This window comes from Brachyistius frenatus, unplaced genomic scaffold, assembly GCF_029030835.1.
Source record: "Brachyistius frenatus isolate BFR_SWC_R1_liver_20210118 unplaced genomic scaffold, ASM2903083v1 Contig_457, whole genome shotgun sequence".
NCBI classification, from domain to species: Eukaryota; Metazoa; Chordata; class Actinopteri; family Embiotocidae; genus Brachyistius; species Brachyistius frenatus.
Window position 1 is genome coordinate 78,949 of NW_027211056.1, and position 26,775 is coordinate 105,723.

The 26,775-nt window shown below is 43.0% G+C and overlaps 1 protein-coding gene across 1 annotated transcript; it reads left to right on the top strand.

Moving 5' to 3' along the window:
• Window positions 1–26,775, top strand: meis2b (Meis homeobox 2b). Its single transcript, XM_069687381.1, has 13 exons — window positions 1–203; window positions 530–762; window positions 1,292–1,433; window positions 1,616–1,666; window positions 1,848–1,898; window positions 1,992–2,138; window positions 5,882–5,996; window positions 16,034–16,173; window positions 19,363–19,439; window positions 22,286–22,344; window positions 22,606–22,695; window positions 23,075–23,171; window positions 25,391–26,775. The coding sequence occupies exons 1-12, from the start codon at window positions 192–194 to the stop codon at window positions 23,131–23,133; spliced, it is 1,176 nt and encodes a 391-aa protein (XP_069543482.1). The 5' UTR covers window positions 1–191; the 3' UTR covers window positions 23,134–23,171; window positions 25,391–26,775.

Here is a 26,775-nt window from a genome sequence, read left to right on the forward strand (position 1 = left end):
GCGCCAGATGTCCGCGCGCGTTTTGGCACTCTCGGTGACGATGTGTTTCTACCTGTTTCTGATTGATTATTATTGACTGTCTCGATGTCACAGAACCGGACAGGATTATAGTTCCCTCTTGGATTTAAGAGTTTTCAATTTAACTATCAGCACCAAAATTATCTTCACACGTCTGGAAATTACGCACAGAGATGACGCAAAGGGTACGTCTCGTTTATCTTTGTGCACAAATAAAATGTTTGTATTTAAATTGAATTCGTTCTTACAGCTGTAAAACAAAAGACATTAACCTGGCATAATTCATACAAAACTTTCTGACAAAATAAAGTAAAAGTGTGAAATCTAGAAACTGAATACAACACAGTTGGAATATTGTTTCTTTATTTAGCAGATAATAATAACGATAATAATAATAATAATTATTATTATTATTTATTATCATTAAAGTCTTTTTCCTGTGAATTTAATGCAGAAGTTTGTTTCCTCGACTTGTCTTCTGTCGCATGTTGATGCTCTAAACATTCCACAGTACGACGAGCTGGCTCACTACGGAGGTGCGATGGACGGAGTCGGAGTCCCCACGTCCATGTACGGAGACCCGCACGCCCCGCGGCCCCTGCCGCAGGTCCACCACCTGAACCATGGGCCTCCCCCGCACCCTACGCAGCACTATGGAGCCCACGCACCGCACAACATCATGTCCAGCAGCATGGGCAGCGTCGTCAACGACGCACTGAAGAGAGACAAGGACCAGATCTACGGGTGAGGGTAGAACTAACAAACAGACAAACAAACAAACACACAAACAACAATACAAATTAGATAGTAATAATGATAACAATAACAATAATAACAATAGGCTTTATGATAATAATGACATTAATAATAGCCTATTTAATAATAACAATACTAATCATATTTAATAATCATAGTAATTCGGTGCAGATTTATATTATGAGGCCATAGAAAAAAATGAATTGATATTTTATTATTATTATTAAACGGGAACAAAAAGCTTTTTTCGGTTTAGCTGTAATTTAGAAAGTCAGAGTCTCATTTCACATATATTTAGTGACAAAAATTCTGTTTAATTTCTACTTTAAAATAAAGATCTATTCTGCTCACGGATCAAGTAATTACAATCATTTTCGATAATTCCGGTTTCATATTTGAAGCAATAAATACAGCGGGTCTCCAGTATGTGAACATGTGTGTCGGACTGTCTTTCATGAGCAGGATGTGTTGCAGTGTGTGCAGGGCTGCACACTGACCAGCCTCCTCTATGTTGCAGGCATCCGTTATTCCCGCTGCTCGCGCTGGTTTTCGAGAAGTGCGAGCTGGCGACCTGCACACCGAGAGAGCCCGGGGTGGCGGGAGGAGACGTGTGCTCCTCCGACTCCTTCAATGAAGACATAGCCGTGTTTGCAAAGCAGGTAGGAGGCACACTCAGGTTACACCGTTTTAGGTCAAGTATGATATAGAAAAACATGTTCAGTCCACCGAGATGAGCTGAATAGAAAACAAAATAATTTGACCATGATTGATGAACTGTCCAACTCCTCCTAAATCACTTCGAGAACATGACTGCAGCCTCTATGTGTTTTTCCCGCCTCAGATTCGCGCAGAGAAACCGTTATTCTCCTCCAACCCGGAGCTCGACAACCTGGTGAGCTCTGCTGCCCGCGCGCTCACCTGCCCGGGACAGCACGTGCACTTTTTCTTACGAAATAAAATCGTGTTTGTAGGATGTTGTTCAGGAGTAAATATTATTATTATTATTGAACACTGACTGTCTCTAAAATAAAACCTCGATTATATTAAAAAAAAAAATGTTTCTATATTTTTAGATGATTCAAGCGATTCAAGTGCTTCGGTTCCACCTGCTGGAGTTAGAGAAGGTACATCTGATGAGACCTCTGAATGGTTCTGGTGTTCAGTCCCCATCTAAATAATAATATATTTATATTATAATAATAATATGGGCTCCGCAGGTCCATGAGCTCTGTGATAACTTCTGCCACCGCTACATCAGCTGCCTGAAGGGGAAGATGCCCATCGACCTGGTCATCGAGGACCGGGACGTCTGCAAGTCGGACTTCGACGACCTCTCAGGATCATCCACCAACCTCGCAGACCACGTGAGTCCCTGCTCTGTTCATATAATAATAATAATAATGATAATAATAAAAGTCTGCTCTGGATCTATAGAACTGTTTTCACCTGTGTGGAGCCGCATGCGCTGCTTATCTCTGACTTTTATAAAGAGGCCTCTGATACGTGAAACTGACGAACACTCAATAACAGATTTAAAGACACTCACAAACATGCTGCACACAACATCTGGTTTTCTATTATTGCTGAATACGAATATATTTTTTAAAATGAATATTGATTTTGTTATATTATGAATATTAATCTTGATATATTATGGATTTTAATTTGAAGATTAATATTATGGATTTGCTGCAGAGTGTGAGAGGAGGAAAAACATTCACACTTTACATTTTAAATCCTACAACGTATTTTGTCTGTAAAGAATCTGTGATGGATTTATTTAAACAGGAGAGTAGTCAGAAATGATAAGGAGGAATTGGATGAGGATGATGAGGATGAGGATGATGAGGATGAGCCAGCAGGATGATTACAGGTGAAGTGGGGGTCTCTGTCAGCCCCCCTGCTGTGAGTGTCTACCTGTGTCACCTGTGTTCATTTACAAATAACCAAATCCAGATGTTGAAGTGATGCTGACCAAAACCAGCATATCAAATGTTGAAACTGAGAAACTTGATTTTTTTTTTTTTTTTTTTTTAAACGAAAAATATTTGCTCATTTGTAATTTAATGGCAGCAACACATTTTTAAAAGGTTGGGAAAGGGTCAACAACAGACTGGAAAACTTGTGTTACATTTACAACATGTGGACTGCAGAACTAGACTTAGAACCAGACCCAGAGGTGGAGCATATCTACGCAGGTTGGAGACTTTTTAAATATAAATTCTGTCAAGCTTCAGCTTCAGTGAAAAGACTCCGAAATGACCTCTTTAACTTCATGTACACACAGTGTGTGTGTGTGTGTGTGTGTGTGTGTGTGTGTGTACGCAGTTGTAATGTGTGTTACCAGCAGTTGTAATGTTTCTGCATGGGTTCCACTGAATGAAGCTCGACCTGTGTGAAAACAGTGTGTGAGTATGTGTGTGTGTGAAACAGTCATTGCAGTCTATATATATGTATATATCAATATATTTATGTATCTAAATCTATATAGCTGTATGTCTTTATATCTATATCAATATATCTATATATCTATAACTATATCTGTATCTCTATATATCTATATCAATATATCTATATATATTCATATCTATATCTATCTATATATATATATATATATATATAGCTGTATATCTATATAGCTGTATATATATACATATCGATATCAATATCTTTATCTATATATCCATATCTATATCTATATAGCCATATATGTATTTTTTCAGAATTTCCCAAAAAGTAGTGACGCTGTGTAAAATGTAAATAAAAACAGAATGTGAGGATTTAAAAATCAGATGAACACATATTTAATTCAAATTAGACCAAAGACAACATATCAAATGTTAAAACTGAAATTTGTTATTGTTTTATAAAAAATATCTACTCATTTTGAATTTGATGGCAGCAACATGTCTAAAATAAAAGTTGTGACTGGGTCAACAAAAGACAGAAAAGAAAAGAACAAAAGTTGTGTAATGCAAAAAAACCCAGCTGGTGGAACATCTGACAACTAATTATGTTATCATGGCATTAGATCACTAAGATGATTGGATATAAAAAGATGATTTCAGAGAGGCAGAGTCTCTCAGCAGTGAAGATGGGGAGAGGTTCACCACTATGTGAAAGACTGTGTGTGAAAATAGTGCAACAATCTAAGAATAATGTTCCTCAACGTAAAACTACAAAGAATTACCGTAGTAGATTTCATTGTCTACGGTTAAAAGATTCAGAGAATCTGGAGAAATCTCTGAACACAAGGGACAAGGCTGAAAACCAATATTGGATGGTGGTGATCTTTGGGCCTTCAGGCAGCACTGCATTAAAAACATAAACAATTCTGGAGTGGAAATCACTGCATGTGCTCAGGAATACTTGTGAAAACCATCGTCTGTGAACACAGTTCATCGCTGCATCCACAAATGCAGGTTAAAACTGGCCTCCTGCAGTCCAGACCTGTCACCCATTGAAAATATTTGGAGCATCATGACATGAAAAATACCACAAAGGAGACCCTGAACTGTTGAGCAGCTGAAATCCTTTATCAGGCAAAAATGGGACAACATTTCACTTTCAAAACTCCAGAAACTGGTCTCCTCAGTTCCCAAACATTTACAGTGTTGTCAAAAGAAGAGGTGATGCAACATAGTGGTAAACATGACCGTGTCCCAACTTTTTAAAAACATGTTGCTGCCATTACAATCAAAAATATGTTTATGTTTTTCATAAAACAAAAATTATTCAGTTTCAACATTTGATATGTTGTCTTTGGTCTATTTGCATTTAAATATGTGTTCATATGATTTGCAAATCAATACATTCCGATTTTATTTACATTTTACACAGCGTCCCAACTATTTTTGGAAATGGGGTTGTAGATATCTATATCTAGCTATCGATCCTTACACACACATTGGATCAGAACTGTGAAATATTTAGTCAGCATGAACAATAACAAACTAAAGGTCGATGGTGTCTGGAGAGAAGAAGTTGGTCTGAATCCAAACCAGACAATGTTGGGTCGGTTCCTGTGTTGGGTTAGTTCCAGTGTTTGGTCAGTTCCAGTGATGGGTCAGTTCTAGTCAGTTCCAGTGTTGGGTCAGTTCTAGTGATGGGTCAGCTCCAGTCAGTTCCAATGTTGGGTCAGTTCCAGTGTTGGGTCAGTTCTAGTGATGGGTCAGTTCCAGTCAATTCCAGTGTTGGGTCAGTTTCAGTGATGGGTCAGTTCCAGTCAGTTCCAGTGTTGGGTCAGTTCTAGTGATGGGTCAGTTCCAGTCAGTTCCAGTGTTGGGTCAGTTCTAGTGATGGGTCAGTTCCAGTCAGTACAAGTGTTGGGTCAGTTTCAGTGATGGGTCAGTTCCAGTCAGTTCCAGTGATGGGTCAGTTCCAGTCAGTTCCAGTGATGAGTCAGTTACTGTGTTGGTCCAGTGCACTCGGCTCCGGTCCTGTTGGGTTCTAACAGATGGGCTGCAGGGAGACATCCTTCATTAGCTTGATAAACAAGAGAACACATGGCGCCTCTCTGTGCGCGGTGTGCTGAGGAGTTCTAATTATTGTGTGCCTGGATAAGAAAAGAGGATCCATCGTTGAGAGGCCTCGTTCACACTGAGCTTTTGTCCCGGCGCTTCTTGTTGTCATCTGCTGAGCTCTTCATCTAAACACCATCCGGCCAACAGCTGACACAGAGAGGCTGAAGAGGGACGGCTGCTGTTTGCTTTGGGCTTCTTTCTGTCTGAGTGTCGCCGCGCTCAGCCCAATAAATACAGGCTGTCTGTCCAGAGCTGGTTTCAGAGAGAGCGGGACACCGGAGGGTCCACACTTAGACCGTCCTCTGATACAGGTTGTCTGTCCAGCATTGGTCTCAGAGATAGCGGGACACCGGAAGGGTTTTCAGACTGTCCTCTCAGCTGTCTGTCTCTGCTGCATTTAAAGTTCCCGTTGGACAGAATGGTAACGTCGTCTCATGTCTCTGACGACCTGATCGCTGCCTTACGATGATGATCACCGGGTGTTTTTGGAGAATACTGGACCTTCCTCACCTGTTTCCTCTCTTCTGTCTTCCTCTGTCCTATGTCCTGTCCCCTGGTGTGTGGACCTCTCCCTGACCTCTCAGAATCCAGCATCCTGGAGAGACATGGATGACGCCCACTCCACACCCTCTGTGGGCACCCCGGGACCGTCCAGCGGGGGACACGTGTCTCAGAGTGGAGACAACACCAGTGAACTGGGTAAGAGCATCCTGGTCCATATCAAAGCTGTCTGTCCTGTGTCCTGTGTCCTCTGTGTGAGGTGGCTTGTGTGAGGTCCTTTAGTTCAGCTGATAACTTTATCTTTAGTTTTCTATTTTATTTATGATGTTTATCTTTATTTCACTGATGAAACTCATCATCAGTTAAATACAGGGAAGCTGCTGCTCTGCAGATGTTTACCTGACAGGTAACCTCCCGTTTATCTCAACATTGTGATCTGTGTGACCTGACCCAGGTGTCGGTAGAACAAATACCTGCAGGAGAATTTCTCTTTTGAGAGAAGTCTGTCTGTGATCTTCAGGAAACAAAGCTGCTCAGGATGTGGTTGAAATATTTGTTAAAAAAAAACAAAAAAACAGGAGCAGTCGGTGTTTCCTCATACTGTCAGTAAGAATCTGTGCAGCCTCTACATTTATGTTTTTGTACATTTAGGTCTCTTAATTTTTTAAATGACGTAGTTAAAGTGTGGATTTAAGTAATAAAACATGACAGAGATCATCACTAGGGTTTCCTCTGTTCTCCAGTCAGTGTGTGTCCTCCATTAGAGGCCAGTTATCACTGATGAAGAGATCTGCTGCCATCCTGGTGCTTGTTGTGTCACCCTGCTGCTCCTGCCCTTAATGTGATTTCTGATGTGCTAATTGGAGGCTATCAGGGTTTTATGACTTGTTTTTGTTTTTCTCCCCTTTGGCCCCAGTAAAAATAGAAAGCACTTTAAAGCAGTTTTCCACCCTCTGCCCATCAGGCAGCAGTAAGCAGAGCATTGAAGAGAACAATAGGAGGATGCTTTGCAAGACAACAGAAACTCAGAGGATTAAGAGACAATCAGAAATGCTTTGACTGAATGCTCTGCTGCAAATCATTGTAGCTTCTAAAGTCCAGATGAAGTGCACTGAGAGAGTGTGTATGTGTTTTAGTAAATATTGATTACCGGTATCTTAATTTACACATTCTGTACTTGTGGTGTGTAGAGGCGAGCGGAGAGAGGTCACAGTGTGAATACCTTCTTTCCTTTAGGCTTTTTTTAAACATGTGTGTGTGTGTGTGTGTGTGTGTGTGTGTGTGTGTGTGTGTGTGTGTGTGTGTGTGTGTGTGTGTGTGTGTGTGTGTGTGTGTGTGTGTGTGTGTGTGTGTGTGTGTGTGTGTGTGTGTGGTGGTGGTGGTGTGTGTGTGTGTGGGGGGGGGATGCCCTTTTGACCTGGTAGAGAATGCATAGAGGATGGGGGTGCCGAGTGCCCCCCCCCCACCCCCTCCCCGCAGGGATGTAAGGACAGGCCACTTTATGTAAGAGGAACAAAGGAAGAGCTGAGCTGCAGCTGTGGGATCTGCTGCTGGGATCTGCTGCTGTAGGATCTGCTGCTGTGGGATCTGCAGCTGTGGGATCTGCTGCTGTGGGATCTGCTGCTGTAGGATCTGCTGCTGTGGGATCTGCTGCTGTGGGATCTGCTGCTGTAGGATCTGCTGCTGTGGGATCTGCAGCTGTGGGATCTGCTGCTGTAGGATCTGCTGTAGGATCTGCAGCTGTAGGATCTGCTGCTGTGGGATCTGCTGTAGGATCTGGCCTCACGCCAGCAAAGAGTGAAACACCCTCACAGAAAGGACAGTAGAGGTGTGTCATGCTGGTCTCATTTGGAGCCTCCAGTGAGCTCTAATTATGCAGAAATCATCACATTCAAATGAGTTTTGGCCCTTGAACAGGACAGTCCGATTTTTCTTGAGGTTTCCTGATGTGATCATGAATGCACACCATCAGCTTCCTGCTTTCCTTCATATTCATATTTATCTCCATATTCTGCAGCACTGCTTTTAGACTGATGACAGGATTTATGGATGCAGCCTGTCTGAAGTCAGATCTAAACCCCGCCTCTTTCCTCGCTGCTCACATCTTTCATCTGAATTGGTAAAACTTTTTTATGTTTTACAATCCGGGACATTTTCTGCTGTTCTGCTGCACAGAGGTCATGTCACATGATAATACAGTCCATCTCATGATCTCAGATTCATATGGCTCCAAACTGCAGTGAACACATTACAGTGAGCTGCAGTCGCACAGCAGAGATGACTGTCATGGTCGTGATGCATGTACAGCATCATGAATATTTCTGTACCAAACCACAGTCTGTATCTGAGCTAGCCACCTGCTGTGAGCTGGAAAACAACTGCCTGCGTGAGGAGGCACACGTTCAACCTCTAACCTACAGCACTGTTGATTCATGTTAATGAGAGGATGCAGACCCATCTGAGGTCGGAGGACTTTAAACATCATGAATGATGCAGAGAGTTGTGCATCCGAACAGGAAGTGGAATGTCATTAATGCTCCCTGAAGCGCTTGTAAAAGAGCAGTGAGGAGGTGCTGGGGGGCTAACCACAGGTGGATGACCCTCCACTCTGTGGCTGCTGGGCTCCTCTGGGAGCTCCCATCTTTTGGTTGTTGTCTTGTAAGCTGTGTGATATGCAGAGTCTTTGATAGCTCATCCCCCAGGGTGGCTGCTGAGGACAGACAGAGCTGAAGGGGCGGAGCTCTCCTGGAATGTTTGGAGGGGGAGGGGGTGCTTCACATGTCCATCACAAAGACCCAAATAAAACAAAAGGCAGTGGGAGTGGCTGGAAAAGATCCTGCACACTGGAGGAGGAATGTGAGGAACAGGAAGTGTTGCATCTTTCTGTCACATCCACAGCCTGTAAGGAGGGGGTGCAGTGGAGGTGCTCACATACCAGTGACATCACAGCTGCACTGACACCACTGTGTCCCTGCAGCAGTTTCCTGCTGGGGGTGGACTGGATCATTGAGCTGATTTCACTCTGAAAGGTCCATTCACACACAAAACTCACAAACAAACTCACACACAAAACTCACAAACAACATTCATGCACAACACACACACAACATTCATGCACAAAACTCACAAACAACACACACACAGCAGTCACACACAGCAGTCACACACAACACTCACAAACAGCACTCACACACAGCACTCACACACAACACTCACACACAACACTCACACACAACAGTGACACACAACAGTCACACATATCATTCACATACAACACTCACACACAAAACTCGCACACAGTTTTAGGGTCAGTGCTGTTTTAATTTTGGTAAACTTTTAATTTTGGTGCTTGTTTAGGGTCAGTCCATTTTTAGGGTTGGTGGTTTTTTTTTTATGTTGGTGCTGTTTTAATGTTGGTGTTTTTTAATGTTGATGTAGTTTTAGGTTTGTTGCTGTTTTAATGTTGGTGCTGTTTTAGGTTTGTTGCTGTTTTAATGTTGGTGCTGTTTTAGGTTTGTTGCTGTTTTAATGTTGGTGCTGTTTTAGGTTTGTTACTGTTTTAATGTTGGTGCTGTTTTAGGGTTGGTGCTGTTTTAATGTTGGTGCTGTTTTAATGTTGATGCAGTTTTAGGTTTGTTGCTGTTTTAATGTTGGTGCTGTTTTAGGTTTGTTGCTGTTTTAATGTTGGTGCTGTTTTAGGGTTGGTGCTGTTTTAATGTTGGTGCAGTTTTCATGTTGATGTAGTTTTAGGTTTGTTGCTGTTTTAATGTTGGTGCTGTTTTAGGGTTAGTGCAGTTTTAATGTTGGTGCTGTTTTAGGTTTGTTGCTGTTTTAATGTTGGTGCTGTTTTAATGTTGATGCAGTTTTAGGTTTGTTGCTGTTTTAATGTTGGTGCTGTTTTAGGTTTGTTGCTGTTTTAATGTTGGTGCTGTTTTAGGGTTGGTGCTGTTTTAATGTTGGTGCAGTTTTAATGTTGGTGCAGTTTTAGGTTTGTTGCTGTTTTAATGATGGTGCTGTTTTAGGGTTGGTGCTGTTTTAATGTTGGTGCTGTTTTAATGTTGGTGCAGTTTTAATGTTGGTGCTGTTTTAGGTTTGTTGCTGTTTTATTGTTGGTGCTGTTTTAATGTTGATGCAGTTTTAATGTTGGTGCTGTTTTAGGTTTGTTGCTGTTTTAATGTTGGTGCTGTTTTAATGTTGGTGCAGTTTTAAGTTTGGTGCTGTTTTCATTTTGTTGCTGTTTTAATGTTGGTGCTGTTTTAATGTTTATACAGTTTTAGGGTTGGTGCTATTTAAATGTTTTTGCAGTTTTAATGTTGGTGCTGTTTTAGGTTTATTGCTGTTTTAATGTTGGTGCTGTTTTAATGTTGGTGCTGTTTTAGGTTGGTGCATTTTTAATGTTTTTGCTATTTTAATGTTGGTGCAGTTTTAATGTTAATGTTTTAATGTTGGTGCTATTTAAGGGTCGTTGCTATTTTTGGGTCGGTGCTGTTTTAATGTTGGTGCAGTTTTAGGTTTGGTGCTTTTTTTTAGGGTAGGTGCTGTTTTAATGTTGGTGCTATTTTAGGGTCGTTGCTATTTTAGAGTCTGTGCTGTTTTAATGTTTGTACAGTTTTAGGTTTGGAGCTGTTTTAGGGTTGGTGCTATTTTAATTTTGTTGCTGTTTTAATGTTGGTGCTGTTGAATTCAATTCAATTCAATTCAATTCAATTCAATTTTATTTATATAGCGCCAAATCACAACAAGTTATTTCATGGCACTAACACATCAAAGTCCTTACAGCGAGACTTTACAATATTATACAGAGAAACCCAACAATTCAACAATTCCCACATAAGCTAGGAGGTAAAAAAAAAAACAACAACTCCTCTTTAAAGGAGAAAAACCTCCAACAGAGGGAAGGAAAAACTCCCTCTTAACAGGAAGAAACCTCCAACAGAACCAGGCTCAGAGGTGGGCGGCCATCTGCCTTGACCGGTTGGGGTGAGAGAAGAGCAGAGAGAAAAGGACAGCATAGAGACTGTGGTCTTGGTGCTGTTTTAATGTTGGTCCTGTTTTAGGGTCAGTGCTGTTTTAGGGTTGCTGCTATTTTAGGGTTGCTGCTGTTTTTGTGAGGCGACCCTTTAAAGCATGAAGGCTGGTTTGTTTTTCTGTAAACACATCTGACTGTTCAGAGTCTGGTTTCATGCCACAGCTGTAACTGTTTGTTTTCCCTGTTTATAGTGATAAAGACATTCATGTGTATGGAGCCCTGACTAACTAACCTAAAGGATCACAGAGAGATGGAGGTTTAATCTGAGACTCACATCACATCAACACTTCCTCTGTCTGCGTACAATTGCTAATCACATGTTCATACGGATCTCCATATTCACATGGAGGATCTCCACATTCACACAGAGGATTTCCATGTATCTCATGCGGGACATCTTCCAGACTGCTCCGTTAGAGCTGTTGATCAGTCTAATAAGGGGAGGGGCCCTGAGTTGTCACTGGTGATGGATCAGGGCCCCGCTGAGCTCATTAGACCGGCCGTGCTGCCTCTGCAGCTGGAGGTGCAGCAATCAGTTCAGCTAGCTGGTCCTCACTTTATCTTAAGGACACATCATACAGCAGTACTCTGCCTGTAGAGCAGCCCCGAGACAGACAGACAGACAATCAGCGAGCTGAAGGATGTAGAGCTGCAGAGTGTCAGACTGCTTTACTTGTGGTTCTCCGGACGGTTTTGATTGGAGGAGGTCCAGATCAGTTCTCGTGTGCATCAGGTCGCCTCTAACGTTAATTCTCAGTTATCCGCATGTGCAAGCAGATCTGTTCACATTTGACAGATGAATGTTGAGGACAGGAGTGTCCTCCTCGTCTGTCCACAGTCACATGAGGCCATCCTCCTTTGTAAAGGCAGCTGTATCAATTATAATGTGGTGATGATGTCAGCATTGTCTGATTGATGTGATGTGAAGTGTGGGGGTGGGGGCCAGGGAGGGGTTCCATACTGAGTCCCAGTATTAATGGTACCTAATGTCTTCATGTAAAGACTCTGTGGACCAGACGTCTGTTTGGTTTTTGAACTAAAAGAAAAAGAAAGCTGAATAAGTTATTCATAAAAAATGATGTTCAGATTTACTGAGTCTGGCAGTGAGGTCACATGATGGGATTTTTTTTATCAAGAAACAGGTTGACTGGCACACTGCTGCAGAGGTCAGAGTTCAGGAAGAGATCAGTGGAACACAAAGTGATTATACTGTTTTTTGAAGGAACTTGTTTACATATTGATGCACAAAACAACTGTATGTTTACATGTTTACATGATGTTTACTTTGACGCACCTACACTAATATCTACATGTCTTTCCATTCAGAACATAGATGCATGAATAAATTTACCATATAATTTGTATCTGTTTCTGTACACGCATGTAAAATAAATACAGACTATGACTGTTTTACCTCCATCACTGTACAGAGATTATTGATCAGGTGGAGTTAATATAATTAATAAAAAGCTGTCTCACCATATCAACCATCAAACAGGGTTTTACTCTGAATGTTTACACTGCAGCACGAAGAGGAGTGTGTTAGACAGGCTAAATGTATAACCCTCTTTCAGAAAAGTAGTAGCGCTGTGTAAAATGAAAATAAAAACAGAATGTGATGATTTGTAAATCCCAGAGAGGCAGAGTCTCTCAGCAGTGAAGATGGGGAGAGGTTATCCACTCTGTGAAAGACTGTGTGGGGAAATAGTGCAACAATCTAAGATTGTAACTTATTTTGTTCCTCAACATAAAACTGCAAAGAATTAGTGGATTTCATAATATACGGTTCATAAAATCATTAAAAGATTCAGAGAATCTGGAGAAATCTCTGAACACAAGGGACAAGACTGAAAACCAATATTGGATGGTGGTGATCTTTGGGCCTTCAGGCAGCACTGCATTAAAAACAGACACTATGTGGTCTGATGAATCACAATCTGAGATTCTTTTTGGAAATCATGGATGCTGCATCCTCCAGGTTAAAGAGGAGAGGGACCATCCAGCTTGTTATCAGCGCTCAGTTCAAAAGCCAGCATCTGTGATGGTACAGGGATGCATTAGTGCACATGGCATGGGTAGCTTGAACATCTGGAAGGAAGCATTAATGCTGAATGATATATTCAGGTTTTGGAGCAACATATGCTGCCATCCAGACAACGTCTCTTTCAGGGAAGGTCTTGTTTATTTCAGCAGAACAACGTCCAATCATATTCTGCACGTATTCCAGCAGCATGGCTCCATAGTAGAAGAGTCCGCTGATAAACTGGCCTCCTGCAGACAAGACCTGTCAATCATTGAAAACATCTGGAGCATCATGACATGAAAAATACAACAAAGGAGACCCTGAACTGTTAAGTAGCTGAAATCCTTTATCAGGCAAGAATGGGACAACATTTCACTTTCAAAACTCCAGAAACTGGTCTCCTCAGTTCCCAAACATTTACAGTGTTGTTAAAAGAAGAGGTGATGAACACAGTGATAAACATGATCCTGTCCCACCTTTATAGAGACGTGTTGCTGTCATTAAATTCAAAATGAGCAGATATTTTTTATAAAACAATACAATTTCTCAGTTTCTACATTTGATATGTTGTCTTTGGTTTATTTTATATTTAATGAGTTTGCAGGATTTGCAGATCACTGCATTCTGTTTTTATTTACATTTTACACAGCTTCCCAACTTTTTAAAAACAGGGTTATCGATGTTTGAGGTCTGAATCCTCAGCAGCTCAGTGTGGAGCAGAGGAAGAGGAGGGTGAGGAAGACTTCTCTTCATATCTTAGGGTGCTGTTTTTCTCTGTGTTTTCCTTCTTAGCCCCGGGGCAATACTCCAGCCATCCCTGCGGTAATACCCCTCCCCCCCCCCCACACACACACACACACCCTCCACCCCCCTCGGTGTCACGCATGCAGACACTAAGGCCGGGTGGAATGGGGTGGGGGGGGAGGGGGGATCAGTTTAGAGACTTGCATGGCTGTATGACTTTGAGACTTTGAGACTCTCCGTCACACTTAGATCGACCGAGATGCTGCAGAACAGTCAGAAACTATTAGTGTAGAAGAAGATCTGCCCCGAGGCCTTCATCTCTGAGGGGGGGAGGGGGGGTGGAAGAGGGAGAGGAGGAGGTGGGGATGAGGGGTAGGAGGAGGAGGGAGAGGGGGTTAACACTAACCCTTTCTTTCTCTCTCTTTCTCTTTCTTTCTTTCTTTCTTTCTTTCTTTCTTTCTTTCTTTCTTTCTTTCTTTCTTTCTTTCTTTCTTTCTTTCTTTCTCTTTCTTTCTTTCTCTCTTTCTTTCCTTCTTTCTTTCTCTCTTTCTTTCCTATTTCTTTCCTTCTTTCTTTCTCTCTTTCCTTTTCTTTCTTTCTCTCTTTCTTTCTTTCTTTCCTATTTATTTCTGTCTTTCTTTCTTCCTCTCTTTTTCTCTTTCTTTTTTTAATTACAGATATAATGTAATTAAACATATCAGTGTCATTATACCCTGACTGGACCTTTCCTTTGATATTCCACTGCTCTCATCAGTTCCATCAAATCCTATGTTCGTGTCACTGCAGCTCTCCTTCCTGGTACCCTGAGTGTCCATAGTGTGTCTCTGAGTGTCCGTAGTGTGTCTCTTTATGTCCGTAGTGTGTCTCTGAGTGTCCATCGCGTGTCTCTGTGCGTTGCTTGGTTTGACGTTGTGTCGATTAGCTCGTTTCTTGGTGGAGGTTGAATCTGGGTTCTTGTAGAGATGAATTAATGTGCAGCAGCCAGAAGGATGAAGCTTTCATGATCACTTTCAAAGTTGTTTTCACTTTTTGTTGCTTTTGTGTATTTTCTGTTGCGACTCACCACCGATGTCTTGCAGCTGCTTTGATGACATCCCGGAAGGCAGTGACAGCGGAATCAGATTGGCTGCATGGATGTCCCGTCCATTTATAATCTATCACAGACTAAACATTGAAACTTTATAGTGGATCACTGAGGAGACCAAACACTTTAACAGATGATAGAGGATCATGTCGTGTGTCTAATTCCAGACTTAAGCAGGTGATTGAGGATCATATCGTGCGTCTGACAGTGGTGAGATGATTTAACAACATTTAATTGTCAGATGAGTGAGGACGGAGAACCTTTAACCAACAGGCTGCATGAGGATAACAAAGTAAAGTCGAGGGCCGATATCCGGTCTGCTGGACAACATTCGTAAAAACTCCCACAACCCCCAGAACCCCGACCCTAAAATGCATCCTTTTTAATGTCAATATTTATCAGCTGAAATATTTATGCATGAATATGGCTCATATAGGCGTGTTTGATTGATGCGTCTGTAAAAACAAAAAGACATGCCGGGGCGAATCTTAAGAAAAGTAGGGTTTCTGTCCCGCCTCGGGGGAGGAGTCTCTCAGATGCATTATTCACATGCCCTCCAGGCAGGCTTTCAAGGCTTCTCTGCCCCGAGGGCGAGAAAAATAACCACCACTGTTAAAAGTAAATCATCTCGGCTGATGCACAATTAATGGCAGAGAGGGAGCGGGAGCCCCTTGTGCTGAGAGGCAGAGAGTTAGCGAGCAGCGGCGGAAATCTCAGCTTAAAGGAAGCCTCCTGCCTCGACCCTCAGCTTCCCGCTGACAGCGGGATGCTGCGCTGCACAGTCCGACACAGCCATCGGGGGGGGGGGGGGAACACATGGGAACGTAAGGGTGACGGCTTCACGCCCTAACGACTCCCCCACCCCACACCCCCACCCCTCATTCTGCCTCAGCACCCCAAATGAACGTCTCGTGTCTGACTTCAAACACGGTTTGATGTTTGTGGCCTCAGACTTCATTCACAGCCTCCTCTGTTTGTTTCCTGCTTTACTTCAGGAAATCATTAGTCTTATTTCAAACAGAGGTCACAGAGAAAACAGAGGCCGAGCATGAGTCTGACTACAGTTTGAGCATTCATTATTTCACGTCAGGCGCACAGCTCCCGCAGTCATTACCTCATGTCAAACGCGTGTCTCAGATTGAATTAATAGCTCCTGGTTTTATTGAGCTCCCACACTACAAACTCCTCTTCATTATCCAGAGCTGGGAGTCAGGCAGAGGTGAGAGGAAGAATCTTGTGCCGCCGTGACACAAAGGAACGCAATCTTCCTCTTTCACGGCACGTTTTTTTCAGGGAAGCACGAAGGCCACATTAAAGCTTTCTCGTAACGCGACTCCTCTCGTCTCTGATTGCAGGAGACGGCCTCGACAACAGCCTGGCATCACCGGGCACTGGAGACGAGGACGACCAGGACAAGAAGAGGCAGAAGAAACGTGGCATCTTCCCCAAAGTGGCCACAAATATAATGAGAGCATGGCTGTTCCAGCATCTCACGGTAAGAGACTCTCTCCCAGACCCTCCTCTCCATAAAACAAGCCTTCACTGATTCAGATGATACAGAAATGCATGTCTAACCTTGACCCCTCCATCATTTCCTGCATTTCCCAAACTAAGTTCATCTTTGTTCCAGAGAATGCAGCAAATGCATCCTTACGTCTAAAGGTCTGCTTTGAAATAGCGGTCGGTGGTTTGTACAGAAATCATTATCAGAGGCGGCCGCCCTTTTTCTGAGCTCTGTGGAGAACATTACCTTTTATCCGAGGTCCAAAAGATACCAGCGCCCCGCCTCAGGTTTTCTACTTCTGACGCTCATAGATGTGGTGTAACCCCTCACTTGTTTAGTTTGTAAGAAGCCCACACAAGTCCTGTACTCGGAGTAATCCCTTCTTTTCCAAAGCCCACCTTTAGATTTTCCAGATAAAAAAGGAGGATAATTGAATTATCCCCTCTCTGTTCCCGTCTCCTTTCAGCCCTAATTTGTTAAGCACAAGTGTTTGCCGTGGCAGGATGTGCCTATAAAAAGTGTGCAGTGGGACTTTGGCCTCTGAAAGGCCTATTGCAACACCCAAGCGATCAAGCATTCATCAGCGGTGGAGGGTGTGAAAGGAGCGGGATTATGTTTTGTCAGACGCTGCAGCGGAGGCCCGCAGTAGGACGGCCGTGGGAGAAGCGGAGGGGGGGGGGCTGTTTCTGTCCACCAGGAGCGGTGCCCTCCTGCTTTTGTCGTCCTTTCTGAAGACCCTTCACAGATCGCCTTGTGAGGAAGCTATAGAGACAGCAGCTGTGAAAGGGTTGGATTCATTATATTATTCATTAGCGGCCCATTAGCCTGCTGCTAACTGTTGGTTTCATGCAGCCGGACATCCCTCCACATTCACACTGATGCAGCAGTTTGAGTTTGGAGACCGAACCAGGAATCCACTGAAGGTCACGAGTGTCACGTCAGAGTCAATTGAAATGTTATACTTTTTAAGATTTGTTGACCTGTTTACACTCATCTACAACACCTTAGTTAGGGAAGGGAAAAAAAGAGTTTCCAAATGGGTAAAATGTAAATAAAAACAGAATGCAATGATTTGTGAATCACATTAACTCATATTTAATTGCAAATAGACTGAAGACAACATATCAAATGTTGAAACTGAGAAATTGTATTGTTTTATATAAATATATTCTCATTTTAAATTTGATGGCAGCAACATATCTCTAAAAAGTTGGGACAGAATCATGTTTAGCACTGTGCTGCATCACTTCTTTTAAAAACACTCTGTAAATGTTTGGGAACTGAGGAGACCAGTTTTTGGAGTTTTGAAAGTAAAATGTTGTCCCATTCTTGCCTGATAAAGGATTTGAGCTGCTCAACAGTTCAGGGTCTCCTTTGTTGTATTTTTCATGTCATGATGCTCCAGATGTTTTCAATGATTGACAGGTCTGGACTGCAGGAGGCCAGTTTATCAGTGGACTCTTCTACTACGGAACCATGCTGTTGGAATACGTGCAGAATGTGGTTGTTGACGTTGTTCTGCTGAAATAAACAAGACCTTCCCTGAAAGAGACATTGTCTGGATGGCAGCATATGTTGCTCCAAAACCTGAATATATCATCCAGCATTAATGCTTCCTTCCAGATGTTCAAGCTACCCATGCCATGTGCACTAATGCATCCCTGTACCATCACAGATGCTGGCTTTTGAACTGAGCGCTGATAACAAGCTGGATGGTCCCTCTCCTCTTTAACCTGGAGGATGCAGCGTCCATGATTTCCAAAAAGAATCTCAGATTGTGATCCATCAGACCTCAGGCCAGTTTTCCACTTCACCTCAGTCCATCTTCAATGATCTCGGTCCAGAGAAGGCTCATGTTTCTATCTGGTTTCTTCTTTGTAGAATTTTAACCTGCATTTGTGGACGCAGTGATGAACCGTGTTCGCAGACGATGGTTTTCAGAAGTGTTCCTGAGCTCATGGAGTGATTTTCACTACAGAATTGTGTCTTTTAATGATATTCTGAACCATAGATGATGAAATCCACTAATTCTTTGTAGTTTTATGTTGAGGAACATTATTCTTAGATTCTTGCACTATTTTTCCAGTCTTTCACAGAGCGGTGAACCTCTCCCCATCTGCCAGGCAACCTAATTAGTTGTCAGATGTTCCACCAGGTATTTTTTTTGCGTTACACAACTTTTCCAGTCTTTTGTTGACCCTGTCCCAACTTTTTAGAGACGTTTTGCTGCCATCAAATTCAAAATGAGCAGTTATTTTTATAAAACAATAAAATGTCTCATTTTCAACATTTGATATGTTGTCTTTGGTCTATTTGCAATTAAATATGAGTTTATATGATCATCAAATTCTGTTTTATTTACATTTTACACAGCGTCCCAACTGTTTTGGAAACTGGGTTGTATGAAAGAAAATCATTTGTCTCTGTAATTTGAGGGTTTTGGTTCTAATGTCTACTTCCTACTTCCTATCCTACTGTTTGATTTTATTTGAAGGCGGAGCTTAAAGGGATCTGTCACTCTGCTGTCAGCCACTGGGCAGGGCCAAAACATCCCTCAGTGCATGTGTGTGGTGTGTGTATGTGTGTGTGTGTTATGAGTGTATAATATGAAGTGTTTGGAAGCTCATCCTTCACTGATGACCAGAGGAGGTGGCTGCAGGTCTGACAGCAGTAGAATGGAGACTGGACCTGACCCGCTCTCAGTACACGGGTCACCTCTGTCTGCCATCTGCCTTCCTCCTTCCAGTGTCACACACACACACACACACACACACACACACACACACACACACACACACACACACACACACACACACACACACACACACACACACACACACACACACACACTGGGGCCAGAAGACGGGGCATGGAGCGGGAGTGAGGCAGTGCGGGGGCGGTGGGTTAGGGGGACTGACGGGGCCCCAAACAAAGCCACTATTGTTCCTTCTTATTCCCCATCCAATCGTTTGTCAAGAAGTGTCAAATAATGTCAAATACTGTCACACAAAGCCACGCGCTGAGGAGGTCAGCTGACTGTTGGGTGTGTGTGTGTGTGTGTGTGCCGACACTGACTACACCAGGGCTGCTCAGCTGGAGATGCTTCATATCAGTGAAGGCTGTATTTACACTTATTGCTCTTTATTTATTTGTTGTTGTTGTTGTTGTTGTTGTTTATAGCACCCATACCCCTCAGAGGAACAGAAAAAGCAGCTGGCACAAGACACGGGTCTGACCATCCTGCAGGTGAACAACTGGTGAGTCTGTGAGCAGCTTCCTGTTCACTGAAGACTAAAATACATTTTATACATACAGTTGAAACCAGAAGTTTACATACACTGTGCAAAAAGACACGTAACACTTTTTTTCTCACTGTCTGAAGTTAAATCAGATTAAACCTCTCCTGTTTCAGGTCCGTTAGGATTACCAAAATTATTTAACTTTTGCTAAATGTCACAATAATGAGAAAGAGAATATTTTAGAGAATTTTTCATTACTTTCTTCAAGGTCAAAAGTTTACATACAGTTCCTTAGTATTTAGTAGCATTGCCTTTGAACTGCATGACTTGGGTCAAACGTTTTGGGTATCCTTCCACAAGCTTCTTTCAGTACTCTGCTGGAATTCTGGCCCATTCCTCCTGACAGAACTGGTGTAACTGAGTCAGGTTTGTTGGCCGCCTCGCTCGCACACGCCTTTTCAGATCTGCCCACAAATTTTCGATGGGATTCAGGTCAGGGCTTTGTGATGGCCACTTCAAGACATTGACTTTGTTGTCCTCAAGCCACTTTTGAACTATTTTGGCAGTATGCTTAGGGTCATTGTCCATTTGGAAGACCCATTTGCACCCAAGTTTTAGCTTCCTGGCTGATGTCCTGAGATGTTGCCTTAATATTTCCAGGTAATGTTCTTTCTTCATGATGCCGTCTATTTTATGAAGAGCTCCAGTTCCTGCTGCAGCAAAACAGCCCCACAACATGATGCTGCCACCTCCATGCTTCACAGTTGGATGGTGTTTTCAGGTCTACAAGCTTCCCCCTTTTTCCTCCAAATGTAATGGTGGTCATTATGGCCAAACAGCTCCACTTTAGTTTCATCAGACCACAGGACATGTCTCCAGAAGTTAAGGTCTTTGTCTTGGTGTCTTTTTGCAAACTGTAATCTGGCTTTTTTTTATGTTTCTTTAGGAGTAATGGCTTCCTTCTTGCTGAGTAGCCTTTCAGCCCATGTCGGTGCAGGACTCGTTTTACTGTGGATAATGACACTTTCTTACCAGCTTCAGCCATCATCTACACAAGGTCTTTAGCTTTTGTTCTGGGGTTGATTTGCACATGTCGGACCAAAACAAGTTCATTTCTGGGACACAGAGCCCGTCTCCTTCCTGAGCGGTGTGATGGCTGGACATTCCCATGTTTATACTTGCGTATAATTGTTTGCACAGATGAACGTGGCACCTTCAAGCATCTGGAAATTGCACCCAAGGATGAATCAGACTTGTGGAACTCCACGATTCTCTCCCTGATTTCTTGGCTGATTTCTTTTGACTTTCCCATGATTTCAAACAAGGAAGCAGAGTGTTTGAGGTGTGGCCTTAAAATACATCCCCAGGTGTGCCTTCAATTAACTCACATGTTATCAGTTAACCTATCAGGAGCTTCAAAAGCCATGACATCATCATCTGGGCTTGCCCACATTGTTTAAAGACATAGTACTTTTGGTGTATGTAAACTTTTGACCTCAAAGAAAGTAATATAAAATTCTCTAAGAAATTATCTTTCTCATTATTGTGACATTTAGCAAAAGTTAAATAATTTTGGTAATCCTAACGGACCTAAAACAGGAGAGGTTTAGTCTGATTTAACTTCAGACAGTGAGAAAAAAAGTGTTACGTGTCTTTTTGCACAGTGTATGTAAACTTCTGGTTTCAACTGTAGATCTGACTTCATGTGGTCATAGTTGAATATGACTAATGTCAGACACAGTGATGGACTCAGGATCAGCTCATCTCTGTCACACAGACACACTTCAGTACATATGTATTACATGCTCGTATCAAAGCCAAATATTTAATAGTAAACTTCATCTTCCTCTCATGTTGAATGGTGAGCTCACCAGCAGACACATTTCACAGTACTGAATATTTATTGGAATTAATGTGTAAAATTAGTTCAACATTGATTTTCTCTTTAATTTGTATTAAATTATAAAGTGGTTAAAGTGTCTTCATCCCGTGTGATAACTTTTAAGATATGTCTTCATCATATATATCCCCTAGACAATGAGACGATGAAGAGGAGAGACATGCTGTCACTCAACAGCGTCATGTTACATGTATGACATGATGCATTCAAACACGTTCGGTTCTTGCTATCTGTGTGGGCAGGAGAGACGCTCTGCATGTGGAATCGCACGTGTTTCCACTGCAGCGTGAGTGGTCTCACTGATGGTCCTCTGAAGGCCGACAGACCAGCAGCCACCTGTAAGCCGAGAGCAGAGACTCAGACTGCTGCACGTATCAATAACAAACATTGGTAGAGCGGTTAGGCTCCTCGCAGCCTGAGGCTACAGGGAGAAACCAATCAATACATTGTGAAGCGCGCGACACTCTTAATGCCCTGATGATGTCAACGGGAAAAAACTCGATGAGGAGTCAGATCCCTGGAGACACAGCAGGGCTCCTCTTCCTCGGGAAATCACACTGTTGAGAAATACATCTTTGTTTTTATTAACTCCGATCAGAGCAGCGAGGACACAACGAAGACTCTGATGTGGAGAAAAGTCTGTTTCAGGAGTTTTACAACACCTCGCTCCACTAATGATGCAGCATCATCTTCACAAGTTAGGTCGTAAACACAAGAAACCTTTATGTAGTACCATTAAACTCAAAGGTTACTTACTGTCTTTTTGACCATTTCACATGGCCTTCTTCAATGAATATAACTAGCTTACGTTGCCAGAGTCCCTTCCCTTCTGTAATACAGGCAATGAGAGACTTGAACATAAAGAGAGCTTCATCTTGTTTACGAAAACAAATTTTAACTCATTTTTTTCTTCATGTTTTATCTTCTTTTTATTGAAGGGTTAATGTTTTTGTTCTTTTTCCAGGTTCATCAATGCGAGGAGGAGAATAGTGCAGCCGATGATTGACCAGTCCAACAGAGCAGGTACAGAGGACAGAAACGCCTTCAGAGTTCTGGTCAGGTTGCATAGACAGATAGAGATCACCTGACTGATCCATTCAGACTGAAGGAGCTCGTTAAAGACAAATTTAACTGACTTAACACGTTCTGTGGAGCAGGAAGGTTCTCAACATGATGCAGGAAGGTTCTCAACATGATGTAGGAAGGCTCTCAACATGATGCAGGAAGGTTCTCCACTCTGACACAGGAAGGTTCTCCACTCTGACACATCTCCTTCTTCCACAGTGAATCAGGGAACAGCCTACAGTCCAGACGGCCAGCCAATGGCAGGCTTTGTTCTGGATGGACAGCAGCACATGGGCCTCCGACCTGGAGGTAAGAAAGTTCATATCCATCTACCTGAAAACCAGTTACCAGATCTCTAAGATAAACTCTGACTTCTACCAGACTCTAACTCCTACCAAACTCTGAAGTTTCTCAGAAGCTACTTGACTTCACTGTTATGATATTCTCAGATCATCTGAGAGTTTGGATGATTTTCTCTGTTGATGCAGACAGCTGCTGCTTTGTTTCGTACCAACCTGAACTCTGAACTCTGGTCTCTGGTTTTATTGTCGGAGCTGCAGCAGCTTTAAACACGTTGATGTGCAGCAGCTGTAAGGAGTGATGCTCTGTGTGTTGTCAGTGAAGTGCTGCCTGTTCTTAGTGCTCTGTCATGTTGTTGGTTCTAACCATGTTTTCCTCGTCACTCCAGGGCCGATGGGTGGGATGGGTATGAACATGGGCATGGACGGGCAGTGGCACTACATGTAAACCCACTCCACTGAGGCGAGCCTCAACTACAGGGTGAAGTAAGTTGTCTCTCCTCATTTATTCCACTGAGTCATCGTCTCTCTGCTGTCATATTTCCACTCTGCGCTCTCTTTTCTCACCAATCAGGAGGGCTTTGGCATTTGCTGGACTTAATTCCACATCTTTTTAATATCAGTCTGCTTTTGGCTGCTTGGTTTCATTCTGAAGCAGCGCAGCCTGTGAGCACCCTGCTGTGCAGCAGTCACCCCGGAAAGTTTCGTTCTATTTTAGTTCAACCTGGATCTTATTGTCACAGTTTTTGACCATCAGTTCTGCCACTAATATTCAATATTTTCTGTTCAAATATGTGAGAGTATTTGGAGCTGCAGGGAGCTGCTGTTTCCTCCTGAATAAATTCAAACACACCACTTCCTGTTTTACCTCCATCACTCCTCCCCCCTCTTCCTCCGTGTTTCTTTTCCTCCATCTCTTCTCCGCCTGCAGTCTGATTAAGAATGGGGGTAATACTCCATCTCCTCCCCTCCTCCCCCTCCTCCCCACCACAGCTGACAGTTCTCAAATCAAGACGTATCGCCTGCCGGAGGCAGCCGAGCACAGAGAATTTTATTTAACACCCACTCTCCACTGCTCAATGAGCCTCGCTGTAATGACACTTACCTTGATTAATAGAGCTCTTTATATGTAAATAGGAGCTGCACCGCTTCTTTTTTTTCACCCCCCCAGCCCCTCCTCCCTTTCTGATAACTCCCACCTTTGTTAATGAAGTTCAAAGAGCAGAGAGTGACGCCTCATCTGAAAAATACATAAAGAATACATCTGCATTTACATAGAGACATCAGAAAGGCTGCTGTGTTGGAGAGTATTTAATCCAATGATTTCTCAGTGAGCAATCATTGACTAGTTACAGTAATCACTCTGCACAGCCGGCTGTTTTTAAACTCCCCTAATTTGATGTGTGGCCGTAAATCTGATGCAGGCCGCAGGAAGGAGGAGCGCCGTGTTCAGAGTGATATGAGGGTTTTCCATGCACGATAAAGCCGGAGCCATAACATTTAGCCATTACACAATACATGAGTGAATGTGCACTATTTTATCCTCCTCTCTGCTGCACACTGCAGCCGCTCACCATACGCTCATTATACTGCACATCAACCTCAGACGCACCAGGAGACCCAAACCAGCTTCTTCAATTTAATCACATGATGGTCGCTTTTTATTCTGTTCCTCCGAATAAATTCCAAATCACTTTATTCTTAGAAGTCATAGAGAAAAATGTTTTTCGGCTTTCAACTATATCTCGTGTTCTTCATCAGCAGGTGGGTTCATGCAGCATTAATGGTACTGGAGCTTATAGGATGGTTTAGTTTTTAACCTTTTTAATAACAAGCAGCTTTGTAAACAAACATGTTTACTTCATCACACGAAGTAAAGGAAAGGATTGGCGGCCTCGATTGGCGGCCTCGAGGCTCACCCAGAGGAAAGGACATCCATGGACATCCTTCACATCCTCCTTCAACAGAACAGAACCCTTTAGAGATTCTGGTGTCATATTTCCAAACATGGTTTCACATCGGAGGAACGTCATCATGGTTTCACGTCAGAGGAAAGTTGTCATGGTTTCACATCAGAGGAAAGTTGTCATGGTTTCACTTCAGAGGAAAGTTGTCATGGTTTCACATCAGAGGAACGTCATCATGGTTTCACGTCAGAGGAAAGTTGTCATGGTTTCACATCAGAGGAACGTCGTCATGGTTTCACGTCAGAGGAACGTCGTCATGGTTTCACGTCAGAAGAACATCGTCATGGTTTCACATCAGGAACGTCATCATGGTAACAGATCAGAAGAACGTCGTCATCATATCACATAGGAGAAACGTCGTCATGGTTTCACATCAGAAGAACGCCATCATTGTTTCACATCAGAAGAACGTCGTCATGGTTTTACATCGGAGGAACGTTGTCATGGTTTCCCATCAGAGGAACGTGTTCGTGTCTTCAGTCAGAAACACACAAGAGTCTGTTTTGGACACTTTTCAGTGTCTAACGTGGAAGTTGTTCAAGTTGTGTACATGACATCTTAAAGTTAAAAATATCTTAACTGAAGGTGGACTTCATTTGGCAGCGTGGACGCGACAGACCAGGGGCCTGTCCTCTGTGTCCTCACCTGGACTACTGTGTCCTAACCTGTCATCTGTGTCCTCACCTGGACTACCGTGTCCTAACCTGTCCTTTCTGTCCTCTCTGTCCTCTTGTCCAGGCCTCCATGGTTGGCTCAGGGATCTACTTCCACCTGGCTGTGCAGCTCACCACCGGAGCTCCCGCTGCAGCCGCAAGGCTACACCCACTTGACCGCACACCCACCTGACCACACCCACCTCACCTTGACTGAGCCAGCACGGCGAGCCTGCAGAGGATCACCATGGAAACGCCTCACCTCAGCCTCGAGGCCGCCAATAGACTTGTAGTGAAACATGGAGAGACTCGGTGCATGCCGAGGAGCGTCACGGACTCACGGTGAAGAGAAGCAGAGCGACACTTCTCCTCCGGTTCCGTTAAATTATTTATTTATTTTTATACCGAGGCGGGAAGGAAGCACGTTTCTCTTTCTTCTTTTTAAGTAAAGCTTTACCCCCAAACATGATGGACTGTACACACACACACACACACACACACACACACACACACACACACACACACACACACACACACGCACACTCCCTCCTATAGGACGACCACTGTGGAAGATGTTGTTGACTGATTGTCGTGTTGTGTAGACTCGTGCTCTTTATGTACATGTCTGTGATCACTAGAAGTTAGAGTGAACTTTACTCACGTGTTTTTTTTATTTCTAATCTCGACACTAAAAGAAAGATTTTATAAGAAAACCTCCCTGAACGTTTGGTTCTGTTCTCCATCTTCTTCTCCTCCACCTGGAGAAACTTCACCAGGTTCTGTTTCAGATGGTTTTTTTTTTTTATCACAGGTAAGAAGTCTGCACTCCAACCAAAATAAAATCACATTGAGGAAGTAAAACAGGCTGTCTTCATGTTCACAGGCCTCGTTGTTTCCTCTTCTCTTCTCATTTGAAAGGAGAAAGGTCAGGTGAGCAGCAGCAGCAGCAGCAGCAGAAGTAGTAGTAGAGGTATAGTTGGTGAAGCAGTAGCAGCAGCAGCAGTAGTTTAGTTGGTGCAGCAGGTCACGTAGCAGCTCGATATGAGACGGGACTGTGGTTGTCTGGCGTTATTCGATTGATGGTGGCAGGAATGATGGATGACCGGGCCTCCAGAACCAGGAGAACTCTAAATGACTAAATGCTATATATTTATACGGGCTCTAAAAACTGGAGGGTTTCATCACACACATTTTACAGAAGTGGAGTCTGAAACGGAATAAAATCCTTCTGTCGATGATTTTTATTTTGATCTTTTGTTCCCGCCGCTCTTCAGCTTCCTTCCGTCAAATGAACAAATCCAGAAAGGACCCAGAATAAATAAAGAAGAGCAGCGGAGCAGTGAGGAGCTCATTCATCTCTGTCAGCCGGAAGCAGCTCCGCAAGCACGTGCACGTTCACCGCAAATATTAATTTTAACTGAAATCATCACGTGCTCGATAAGTTCACACCAGCAGCACTTCTCTCCATAT